We start from the raw sequence: 13272 nt of genomic DNA, 5'->3' as shown, positions 1-13272 counted from the left end.
TGTGCTAAGCACATACATTCATGTTCATAACCTTTTTGAATCTGGATGGCGACTCTTCAAGGTAGGTTCTTTTATTATCCCCACTTCATAGATAAGTAAGCTGAGGTTTAGAGAGCGTAGGTCATTGTTTTAGGTTGCATAGCTGGGCTGGATTTTGAGCCCTGGGGCACTATAAAGTTCTTAATTGCTATAATCTACTGCTTTCCATCAGACCTTCAAGTGAAGGTTTTTAGATTCCAAATAAAGCCAGATTTGTCTATCTAGCTGCTTAACTCACTGCAAAGTCTCACGTTAAGATCCCTCAGTTTCACTAGACAAGACGTCAGTCTAGGGGTGGTGCACAGAGGAGAAAGAAGGCAACCCAGAGAACTCAAATTATAACGGGAAAATGGCTTGAAGGAGCTAAACTCATGACTTAGAGCCAAATGGTTTGGCACATGCAGCCATGTTTGGGGATTTGTGATGACAGGGACAGTCTTTTTTCCACCCCACTTCAAGCCGCCTTTATAGAGCTTTATCTTTTATGTCCAAAGATCAAATTTAAAAAATCATATTTAATGAGAACTAGGGGAAATAAACTGGTGGCAATTAAAGAGTAAAAATAACCTCTCTGTGGCTTCAGACCACAGAGTTTTCTAATTTTAAGAGGCACAGGCAAATCACTTAAGGCCTTTTGGACTGTGTTCATCTCGTGTTTCCTCCTGCACCCGCAGTGGTTAAAGTTATAGGCAGCCATAGCTCTTGAACCCATGGAATCATGTAGTAAATGGAAGTATACACAGGCCAAACTCATCAGCTCAAAAACGCAACCTTGCAGTGCGGAAGTCAAATCCAAGTCTCCTTTGTAACCAGTTGCTTTGTGTGGTAGGGGGTTAAACAGAGTTAGAAAAGGTCATCGAGTCCTGATTCTTAATAAGACTCCTTCCTCCCTCCATCTTCAAGCCCTGTTTCTACTGTCATCTGACTCTGGACATGAAGTCTCACAGATGGCCAAGATCCAAAGAATTCTCATTTTGCTTCCTTATTTTCCACGTGCACATTTGATTTGGGCTAGACCATAAGGCAGACCTAAACTGTTCCTCAGGTAGAATAACCAGACTCATTCAAACACCCAAAAGCAGCCAAGTGACTTGAGATTCCATTTAGGGGAACCAGCTCTGTCCTGTACTACTGTGGTTTAGGCCAGAATTTGGGAAGCCCTCCTCAATTTCAGAGTTAAGCTAACACTTGGAAAAACCCTGCAGTGTAGCCAGCTTTCCAGTAAACCTGCAGACCTATAAAAGCATGGAATTGTCTGGAGGACATGGCTCTGAAATACTTCTTGGAATTTCCTGATTTGGGACATGGAATGGGGCTGACTCGAGATGAGGTCAGCTGCTGAACAGCAAAAAGATGTCTACCCTGGGTTTTGAGCTTTGTCCTGCACAACAAGAGATTTCATACACAATGTTCCAAGGTCAAGACTATTATTGGTCTGCAACCCAAACCCATCCCCCAAAACACTGTACTTACCGGTAGAAAGTGGCGTAGTCCACAGTCGAATGGCAGGTCTGAAACTCCCAGGATTTGAGCTTCTGGCATTCTCGATGGGCCCGGAGTTTTACCTTGACTGTCCCTTGACACAGTTCAGGCACTGGCTTTCTCTGAGGTCTGTTGCAGAACTCATTGGACTCCACCCTCCAAGACTCAGCAAAGTCATCCACATCAAACTTGAAGTTTCCATCTCCACCAATTAAGTCATCACGTTTATGTCCATTGTAGTTGCCACAAAGACCACAGAGCTTGCCCTTGAGATGTGGGGCAGCCATGACTTCTACAAAACTGTCTCCATCCCATGATATTTCCAAACCTAGAGGAGGAGGAGAGGAAAAGGAAATCAACCACTCATTAAGGCACTAATAATTCCCAAATGTATACATCCTTATACAGAACATATGACTGACTGTCTTCCAACAAGGCGCACCAAGGGTTGGTCCAAATTCTTGGTTACCTCTTAATCTCACTATAGTGAGTAATGTGTGAAATTATAGGAGTCATACGCTGGTTGGAGCTTAGAATTTCTAAACCGTATAAAGTTTGTCCTGATAACATCTTATGTACCCCTGGTTTGACCTATAGATGACTATCCCTTGATCATCCTACTCTAGGGTTTATATTTTTCCCTTTTCCTAAAGTAATCATGTTGACCCAAATCATGCCTTCATTTATCTAATGACTACTGCAATGTGCAAATGGAAAAAAAAAAAAAAAGATTATTTTTAATGCAATTATTTGCAGCCAGAAATTCCACCATGTAATTATTCCCCCAATGCCAAAGGAAAATTTCCAAATCGCCTCCCATAATGAGAATATTAAAGCAATCAATATATCGTTTCTGAATATACCCTCTTCAAAGGCAACACTGGTATAATGAGAACATTTGCTCCCTCATTATTTTACAACCATTCCTGAAGCATGGACACTGTCTGATTAACATTTCTTGGGGTTTGGGGTTGAGTCGTCATGAAACCCTTCCAACTGCTATCCCTCAGGCTTCCAATCTGGGTTTGCTCAAAAGCTTCAACGTTTCAGATGGTGGTGGAGGCTATTAGGCTATGGGCAAGAGTTCTTCCTGTGCATACATCAGCAGGCCAGTACTGCAGGTTCATCAAGGAAACTCTCTTTACTCCAGAATGTAGAGAACTTAGACCCTTCTAGGTCTGCTAAGCTGACTATCTAAAATGCTGAAGAAATTGTCTGAAAATATGCATATACCTCCAGACATGCTGGCCCAACACTTCCAGAAGCCACACTGGCCAATGACCCTTCTGAATGGTGGAATTTTTAGGTCACAGGTAGAACAGCCATGTTATGCTGTCACAGAACATAGATACATCTGACTAGAAGGTCAAGAAGAAATGTTGTTATCATATCCACTCTGACACTGTGTGTGAAGACACCACCCATAAGAGAAAGGAGAGGCTTTCATGAAGAGTCTTCTGAGGCTCAACCCAAAACAGATGACAAACTTTTCTAGCCAGAGTTTTTATGTCTCAAATGTGTGTTTTCTTACTGTTCTGGCAACCCCCTGGCAGTGCCTGAGTCTCCCCAGTGAATGGGTGAACTCTGTACCAGTGAATGCAAGTGGCCACCTGTGGCATGGACACCAGGAAACATTTAGAGTAGATCAAGGTGTATTTCGGCCCTGGGACTTCTCTTATTCACTCTCTGTCTCCAAAGAATGGCACCCACAGAGGAAGCCTCTTTTTAACAGAATGGTCTCTGTCCACTTACCCCAATGTGTCCACGTGTTTTGTTTGTTTGTTTGTTTGTTTTTTAGACAGTCTCGCTCTGTTGCCTAGGCTGGAGTGCAGTGGTGCGATCTCAGCTAATTGCAACCTCCGCTTCCCGGGTTCAAGTAATTCTCCTGCCTCAGCCTCCTGAATAGCTGGGACTACAGGTGCATACTGCCACACCCAGCTAATTTTTTGTATTTTAGAGATGGATTTTCACCGTGTTGCCCAGGCTGGTCTCGAACTCCTGAGCTCAGGCAATCCACACCCTCAGCTTCCCAAAGTGCTGGGATTACAGGCATGAGCCACCATGTGTGGCCTTTTTTTTTTTTTTTTTTTTTTTATGTCTTTCCTCTTGTGATCCTGACAAAAACATTTTTCATTATGCCTGTTTTGAGCTGCTGGAAAGAGCAAAACTACTTTCCTCCTAAAAGGCTTTGCTTTTGTTCCTGAAAGATCAAGATTAAGCTGATGAGCAAATGTTCAGAAGTTGGAAGATGAGGTGGTGATGGGAAAGGAGAAATAGTGGGAGGGAGCGTGGAAGGGAAGAAGAGAGAGAGAGAGGATCTGGTCTAGATATGAAATTGGCATAAGGCAGCAACATCAGAGTAATATGTGGAAGGTCAGGAAGAAATACCCAGAGGTAAGACTCTTAAGCCAATACACCCAAAGTTTGGATATAGTCCAAGAGGAGAGAAGGCTGACAGATCGCATTCCTATGATTAGGTCACACAACTGCCACAAGAGTTACTTCAAAGAGAGATACTGGTAGAATAACCCTCAGTCTAAAACTGGGTTTCTCAAGAAATAAATGGAAAGACCCATGAGGAAATCACTGTATGGTCAATGGAAGAAATAGAAACATTCTTAGACCAAAGAAAATTTTAGAGATTTCTTCGTTGAAAGAAAAGTCTGAGTTCAGGAAAGAAATTAGACTTAGATAAAGAAAAAAGAAAGAGATCCACAGGAAAGTCTCTTTGGGGAATAATTTGATAAGGAGAAGCCAGTGATGGGACCAGGTAGGAGAGAAGGGACATACTGCTAGAAATCCACAGGTTGAGCTGACCTCCCATGTGGATCTCTGTAAGAACACCATGTCAACTCTGGCAACCACAACTATCATAGAAAATGAATTCTATTTCTTCACACCTTAGCATCTAACACATTATATAGCACATAGTATGTACTCAGTAAATAAATGAATTACCCTGGTAACGTAGATATACTGAATCTGTGAAGCCAAAGACATTGTGAGTTTCATGCTTGTCAAGACACTGAAATAACCATTTTGAAAGAAGACAAGCAAACTATAAGATGATTTGTAATACACTCTGTCAGGTATTAAGAAACTTGACCTCACAAGCCTGTAGCCAGGCAGCTGCCCAGCAAGAGAAATGAGAGGAGAAAATCAATTCCATACAAAGTCTTAACTTTCACAGCACAATTCTGAAGAGTTTCCATGTTGCAAAATTTTCCAAACTACAAATCTCTTTCCTAGACAGCAGGCAAATACTGTTCTTCTAAGTACCACAAATGGTTGAGAATGTACGCACCAGGGATTTCCAACGTCTTTACTACTGACAATGATATACTAAGTTCGAGACTTTGGGCAACTGAGTTCATGGGAATTCAACTCACGGTGAATGACTGTGTTCTTTCTTTGCAGTGGACTGGTGGTCCATACACTTTGAAAGATGCAGATCTGCCGTGTTTCCAGTAAACCCTTCTCAAAACTCATGACATCTCATTCATAAAACACAATCCCCAAAGTAAGAGAATAATTTGTAATTCACTCTCCTGTCTTCCTCTTTCTCCATGTCATTGTTACATTAAGAAGATTTTTCACAGACCAATGCTAGGCTTCTTATTGTGAAGGGATGACTTATTCTACTACAGACGCCTTTGTCTGGCTATATCATTTACATATGTGTTTGCATGTATATTTTTACCCTCTACATGAGCAAAATCCATACAAAGTAGATTACAGTAGTGAAAGACAAAAAAAAAAAAAAAAACTAATAAGTTGTAATTGAGGGAATTGTTCTTCCAAATAATATTTTAAATAGGCATCTTATGAGATGAAAACAACGTGGAAGGGTTTGAGAGGCTGGGGATAGTCCTTCCTGCAGCTGGGATGAGTTTCTCCATTCTCTGCATGGGGAAATTGGGTAGAAATAACTAGCAGAGTCAGAAGGCTAAAGCTGAAGCATATGTCTCATCTGGGGATGCGAGCAGCAGCCACATTCCTTCCACTGAAGGAAGAGCCTTCCAATTTTCCCTTCTTACCAGTGAATGCTTTACCAACTTGTTCTTTCCCCTTCAAACGTGTGACCTGGCTCCAGACCACTAGTTGGGTTTTTTGTAGTTTTTGTTTAATATTGTGGATATCGTTGTTTTGTGTTGTTTGTTTTCTGGTTGTTATTGTTGCTTTTGCTGTTGTCCACTGAAAGGAGAGAGAAGGTGCAAAAAGGAGAGAGGAGGTGCAAAATTTGTAGCTATACCATAGTGAGGTTTACAAATTGATAGTTTTTCTATTCAAGTTTTACACCAAAGAAAGGGGAAAGGTAGGATGTATTCTCTGGCTTCACCAAGTGTACAGCTCTACCAAAAATAAAGTAAAAAGCCATGTTCTCCATGTGTTAATGCTTTCAGGTAGATGTGATATAATCTTTCAGGTAAAGTTGATGAAGTGAACAGATGGTAGAAAGGAAATATTTTTGAATTATTTGCTAAGTGTCAAGAGTTGAGGTGGGAGTGTGTGGTGGAAGTGGGTAATGCTCTCTCAAGCTACTAAGCCTTAGTTCTACCCCGCTTTTTATATTAGTTAAGCAACTACAGCCTAATTCCACCCAAACTGCACAGCCACCTGTGCTACCCTGCCAAATGATCCCCTCGTAAGCACAGAGTACATAAACTGCGGGGTCAAATAGTCATTCCTCCCATCTCCCATTTTCCAGCTGCAGGCTTGCTGTTTTGAAGAAACTTGCTATTTTGGAGAAAGTGCCCTTTGGTCACATGAGCTTATACATTTTTTTTTTTAATCTCTGAAAGAACACTCAAAGGAAATTCTGTGATATTTTAAATAGATAATCAATAGGTGATAAAAAGAAAATATCCCTAAAGAGTAGTTCAAACTGAGATGGAAAGACCAGGGTGGAAAACACTACTGTCTGGAAACAGAATTGTTTCATTCAAAGAATAAGGGAAAAACAAGTTCAATGCCCACGGGAATAGAATTCCTCTCTAGGAAGCAGAGGGCTTGTGTGATTCGTGTGCTACAGGAAATTGTGCAGCTGGGTATTGAGTGCCATGAAAATTACTTGCATCTTGGAAAGAGAGATGGAAAAAAATAAATTGTAAAACTGAGTTCAAGGCACAGAACTGTTAAATTCACTAATCTAATTATGGCATTTATGATCTATTATTATTCTCTTAGCCTCATCCTTTTGCTCATTTTTATAACATGGAATCTTTGTAAAGAGTACATTTATTCCATAAGGTTCTGTCAGCTGCGAATGGAACACTATCGAACCTCTCAGGCTGTTAGTAATCTTCAAGTACTCAAGATTTCTTTGAGAACTAGGCTGTGGTTGACTAATAATTTCCATATCAGTAGAATCTATTGTGTTCAGCTAGCTTGCAAATTGTCAAGGTGCTTTTAATTAGTGCTGTGTAATAACGGGTCATCTTATGTACACTTTACAGAGAGCCAAAAAACTTTGCCTCCTTGAAAGGAATGACCTGGGGCCTACATTTACAGAGTGCCATGTCTTTTGGATATAAGAGCAGGTGTGTGAATTTTCTGAGCAGGACTAATTCCTCTAAACTTGAATGAGTAGATCTCTCACAATTGTGAAATAAAGAATAGGAATCTTTTCCCCCTTTATAAAATGTTCCAGTATATTAATACTTAACAGTCTGTCACTGAAAACATGTTATACTCGAACTAAAAGCTCCCTGGGCTGTTTCTTGGTTTCCTGCCTTTGTCTAGCTAAGCTGGCATTCCATAAGCTCAAAACAACTTATCAAAATACATTTTGGCTTGAACTGAAGTAATTACCAGGGTTCTGAAGGTATGGTAGAAACAGTCTCTATAGCCTCTGAAAAGTGCCTGCTTTGTCAAATGTTTCATTATCTAAAGAAACGGGAACCCAACTGATACTTTCACACTTGTTACATTCTTATCAATGCAAACAGCAAGAAATATACTTATTTCCTTAAAAGTATCATGCTTTTTTTTTTTTTTTGAGATGGAGTCTGGCTCTATGGCCCGGGCTGGAGCGCAGTGGCCGGATCTCAGCTCACTGCAAGCTCGCCTCCCGGGTTTACGCCATTCTCCTGCCTCAGCCTCCAGAGTAGCTGGGACTACAGGCGCCCGCCACCTCGCCCGGCTAGTTTTTTGTATTTTTAGTAGAGACGAGGTTTCACCGTGTTAGCCAGGATGGTCTCGATCTCCTGACCTCGTGATCCGCCCGTCTCGGCCTCCCAAAGTGCTGGGATTGCAGGCTTGAGCCACTGCGCCCGGCCCGTGGTTTTTAAAAAAACAGAGTATGCCAACGGAAAGGCAGTGCAATGTCCAACTGACAAAAGATACAAATTAACCAAAGGTGCCATGGAAGGAACCATAGGTGATATACAAAATGTGAAAATGAGCTGAATTTATGCTCTGGGGCTGATATTCAAGAACTGAGTTCTGCTTCTAAAATGCTTTTCTTAGGTAGCAAATAACAGACAAGAGTTTGAGCCTGGTGGACCACTGGCAGTCAAAATTAGTTTGGCCCAAGGGGGAATATATTTGCTCTTGGAGTGGCAAGGCAGAGCCCAGTGAGCCTACAGCACCATGGGCTGCTGAGAAAGAAGGGGCCTCGGTGGCACAAATAGCCACGTGGGTTATGGCTACTCCTGCATACCAGAGTTTGCCAAGAACAAGCCCTTCTGCTGTGGACACTTATGTTTCTTTTGAACATCACTGATATTAAGCTGTTTACTTTTGAGGACTCCGCTGCAAAGTCTTGGGCAGATGGTAACACAGAAACACTGTTTCTCCCAGATGTGACACTGCACATAGCTGGCTGAGCTGGGAGACACTGACAATTCCAAGCTAGGCATTGATGGCCTAAAAGAGCAACAAAACTCGAGAGAGGGGTTATGTGGAGAGTACAACTGCTATTTTTAGACAGAGGATGGAAAGGTTCTGGATGTGGGAAGATTGCAAGACTGGTGGGACTGGCATCCAATTGCAAGACTCCATGTGGTGCAAATATCTCCAGCTGTTTGTGGCATCTTCAGGATGTGCCTTCCCTGTGAGTGGGGGTGAGGCAAGTCCCGCAGTTGGAACCTGGCTCTGCCTTGGGTTTTCCCTCGGAGGAGGCACCACATCTCCTGAGTACTCTAACGGAGCAATGCTGCTGAACGGGTAAGTGAGGCGGAGGCTAGACCAAGAGGGAGGCCACAGACGCCCCACCTGCTTTGGTGGTCACTTTCAAGAGGTAGCCATCCAGGTCGATGTGGAAGTGCGGCGCGCGGCAGGGGAGCGCGATGCGCGAGCCGTTCCAGCGCACGGTAAGGTGCTGCTGCAGGCTGACCCTGCTCTCGCCCAGCACCAGCTCCACCGACTTGGTCCACGAGAAGGAGCGCGTCCGGCGGGCGTCGTTCTTCACCAGCACCTGGAAGGGCGAGGCAGGGGAGGAGCAGTCTTTTGTCAAAACGTACTGACATGTCCCCTGAAAGTTAAATGTCCGACCGTCAAAAGTGTTGTAGTGGGGATCTCCAAACACCGTGCAAACGCCGGGCTCTGCGGAGGAGTGAGAGACAAAAGCCGGGTCACAAACCAAGCCAAGGATTTACAGAGAAATCAGGGGCACCTGCTGGGTAAGAGGGGGACTTAGCAGAGATGCACTAAGGGAAATCAATTTTTTTATTAAAAAAAAAAAAAAAGTCGTCGTTTTTAAAGGTTTGTGCCAAACCTCACAGAATACTCAGAATACTTCTGTTTCTTTCATACTTGAAAGTTATTTTAAAACCTCTGAATTTTCGAAGCATGCCCAGTTTGTAGCATAGATATGCTTCCATAGTCTTAACGTTAGGGATGAAGAAACTGAACTAAGACTAAGAACTGTCTTACTTCACAACCCACACATACAAGAGCAAAGTAAATATATAAATAAACAAATGGCAGGAACATCAGTGACAATACACCAAGACATTAGCATGATTTCCATTTAACTAATTCAAAAAAATTAGAAACACGATGTGCTAAATGTTTCTCATGCTCTTAAAGAAAACTGATATTCAACACCCATGTATTTCCGTAGGACAAATCAACAGAACTGCCAAACAGATACAAGTTTAATAGTGTCAGGAAACAAATTACTAATAATATTTACGGATAGTCTTTATATGTTTTCCAAAAATTCCTATGTTTTGATCTAAGGACCATGATCTAAAACTGGATGAAAAATAAGTTACAAAATATGATTTAGCACAGTTAAGAAATCCAATAGAGTCATCATTCTGAAATATCATTAATTCAAATACTTGTGAGATCAAAGTGAAGTTTTACGCTTTGGGGCAGTCCAAAGATTTTTATAGAAAATTAAATAGTTTTTTAAACAAATCTTGGCATTGGTTTGTTCTGCATGTAAATATATTTTATCTGTTTTCAAAAAGGCATGAAGCAACCAGGAAATGAGGAATCCATTTAGAGATATTAGCCCAAATAAGAAAAAAACTATAATAAAAAGCACAATTTCCAGTCAACACTAGAATAATAGCCAGATCAAGAATAATAACCAGAATAAAAATACCAGGTCAAGAATATGAGAACGTCATATAAGTAATTTCTCAGAATATCTAAGGGAAGAATTGAGTCAAGACAGAGGAAGGATGTGCCAGCTGATCTGACAGGACCAAAGGGATCCAATGGAAACATTTGCTTTTAATTTCTAAAGTGTTTGGAGAGTAATGTTGCTTTATGTTATGATATATTATGTCATTTTATATGTCAACTTCATATGACTCCATACAAAGCACATACATTTGGAACTTAATAAATTAATTTTTTGTTTTAAATTAGTTTTCCTTGTCAATATTTAATAGAGACTATAAAAGGAGAAGTTTTGGCATTTATGAGAATTTCAATGAACAAATATTTTAAAGAATATATAAAAGGCACTCCTCGGGGTGGAGGGTGGAAGAAGTAGGTGGAAGAGACACATTTTGAAAGCGCAGCAGTAATACTAGAATTTACCCTCCCTTTCTGCTCCTTTCTTATTCCTTTCTTGGTCGCTTTTCCTTCTGACTCCTGCTTTACATGGTGTGTTGCTTCACATTTTACCCTCTCCCCACCTTCCTAATTCTGTACCTTCTCAACTAGTTCCCAGCTATTTAACCTCTTCAGAGTGCATTTATCAGTCCTTTCTCCATGTGATTACTTCCAAAGTCATCCTATCCCACATTTCCCCCCGACATGCTCTCTCCCTGCCCATGAAACGGAATCTCTCCCTGGCCACGAAGATGTCGCTTTTTGGTTGAGGGAGAACCAGGCAGTTCTTTGGGACCCTAAGTGGCATCAGGAGAATGACAGTTCGGAAGTAATACCAATATATGCCACAAAAGGACTATATAGTAACCTGATGCCCAGATGCACTCAGTCGAAGAGAAGGACTTCTCCAGGTCCTTAACTCCACCTTCTCAGCAAGAGTGCCCAGACAATCCAACGTTTTTGAGCTTTTGAGCATGCTACAGACGGACCTCAGCTTGGAAAGGCCAAGGTACCTCCTAAGGTTTTGAAATTACACTCCTGAGGAAGTCCTCTCTCAGTGGGGTGCAGGCACAGGGAATGCCCACACCCGCTGCCCACACTCTCCTGTGGCAATCTTCTTCTTGTACCAGGGACAACAATTACATTAAAATTATCATTAACCAAAGCACTAATAGCTAACAGTTGCAGAAAGCTCATCACATACCCTAAAACTCTTCTACATGTCTGCTGATCATGGATGCATCACCAGAAAATTGGTATTTAGACTGTCTCCCAAAATTAAACAAACAGCTAAGCACTTTGCAGTATAATTCATAAAATGAACTATGATCCAGTTACTGAAAAAGTTTGTGAATAATCTTCATGACTGAGGAAATGCTTATGACATGCGAAATGAAAAATCAAAAATAAAATTCTATGTACAGGATAATCTTAACTATGTTAAAATAAATATGCACAACCCCCGCCAAAACATACACACCCCAAAATTGAAAACAGTGGTTATTCCTTGGTGGAAGAACCATAAGCGACACTATTTTCTTTCTTATGGTTTTCTGTTTTTGATTTGTTGTTATTTTTTGTTTTGTTTTTAAGAGTCAAACTGTGGGTACTTGTAGATAAGGCCAATTACATGACAAAGCAAGTCTTCATAGAAGCAACAGAAGATCTACTGCCTCAAGTGACCCTGGGGAAGCCTGAGCTTGCTCATAGCTGGGCGGGAAGCAAGGAAGAATGTCCAGGGAGACTCTGGGCAAGGGAAATCATGTGTGAACAGGGCTGTCAGGAAAGATATTTTTCAAGAGGCCCTAACTTATGGAAGGGAAGGGTTTGGAAATCAGGATGATTTTTCTGTGTGACAGCAATATCGAAGAGGCCAACAAAATATCATGACTGTGAAGATGCCTGAAAATTATGTGTTGCATTTGGGGACATTTGTATCATGAGCTAAAATAATTTTGAAACCTTGGCCCTTTTTCCTGGCACCTCCAGGTCCCTATGCCAGATCCTGCAGGCGCAGTGAACACGTGCACCAGAGAGTGTCTGCAAGTGAGAATTCTCAGTGTTACAAGAATCTGCCTGGCTGCAAAAGGAAAAGGCTTGAGAACACTTAGGGGACAGAAATGAACACAGCATCCTCATATATTTTTTTCCAGTGGACCCAGTGAAATTAGCTTCAGTCCAACACGTCCAGATGTCCAGTCACACTCTTTTGGAAAGCTTGGCGTGATAGGCAGAGGGAGGGAGGCTACAGAAACAGACCATCCTGAAACTAACCTTGTTTGAATATGCATAAGTCAGAGGATGGAGAGAAAGATGCCAGTTTATCACTGGTGGCACATTTTTTCATAGTCCTGTAGGTCAAATCATTAGATCTCATTTTTGTTTTGAGTTGTTTTCAACATATGGATACAAATGCACAGGTAAAGGGGGGAAAAAAGATCAGAAGTGTACAAAACCAGACAGTAAGAGTGTGTGTTTTTTCTCTAAGGTAATAGAATTATGTGTGGCATTTCTTTTCCTCTTTCTTGTTTATGTGTATTTGCACTATTATTTATACTTACATTTCATTGTTTGCAATGACTATGTATACTTTTAGAAAAAGAATATTTGCTTTAAAAGTTTTTAAAATGCTGGATTAAAGACATACCACTTTGATGTTCCATACCTTAATAAGATCACTATGAGAAATAAGAGAGTCACACTGCCTCTGAAATTATATTGCCAACACTTTTCTCCTAACCACATCAGGTACATTTATTTATGTCATGGATATATTTATTCTAATGAAATGCCTTTCTTCTGAGAGCAGTGATTATTTTCAAAACATCTGTTAAAGAAAATTAAGGGAAAATTATACAATCACACATTATTAAAAAAAATAAGAGAAACTGAGTAAACTCTAACCCTACTCCCTTCCAAACACAACAAAACAAAAACATAAAAGCATAAGGAAGGGGAAAAAAATATCATTCGTGTTTCTGCCACTAAGAAAGCGCCACTGTTTATAATTTTGTGCATGTATTTATTTGGACATAGTTAAGATAATTCTGTACATGAAATTTGATTTTCTATTTTTTACTTAACATGTCATAAGATTTCTCCAGTCTTTAAAATGTTTTTTCACTTTGAAAGCACAGAATGGAACTTCTACCCTCAATCCATTACTTCAGCAAAGAGGAAAGTCTCTCCAGTTCATCATACTTTGCTACTACATGGATCACTGCATTTCCAAAAATA

At 40.9% G+C, this 13272-nt stretch overlaps 1 protein-coding gene across 2 annotated transcripts in view; it reads right to left on the bottom strand.

The window, feature by feature from the left end:
- Positions 1 to 13272, bottom strand: part of BMPER (BMP binding endothelial regulator) — a 253600-nt gene that overhangs the window by 67440 nt on the left and 172888 nt on the right. Inside the window, exons 13-14 of one of the 2 annotated variants that reach the window (XM_033193504.1) lie at positions 8737 to 9066; positions 1513 to 1849 (exon numbers count right to left, since the gene is read on the bottom strand). In XM_033193504.1, coding sequence (XP_033049395.1) covers positions 1513 to 1849; positions 8737 to 9066 — 667 coding nt within the window. The remainder of the gene's footprint in view (positions 1 to 1512; positions 1850 to 8736; positions 9067 to 13272) is intronic. The other variant, XM_033193505.1, reaches the window with a different exon arrangement.

Source organism: Trachypithecus francoisi, unplaced genomic scaffold, assembly GCF_009764315.1.
Source record: "Trachypithecus francoisi isolate TF-2019V2 unplaced genomic scaffold, Tfra_2.0 Lachesis_group4, whole genome shotgun sequence".
NCBI lineage: Eukaryota > Metazoa > Chordata > Mammalia > Primates > Cercopithecidae > Trachypithecus > Trachypithecus francoisi.
The sequence above is the reverse complement of the archived record's forward strand: the minus strand, read 5'-3'. Positions and strand labels throughout refer to the sequence as shown.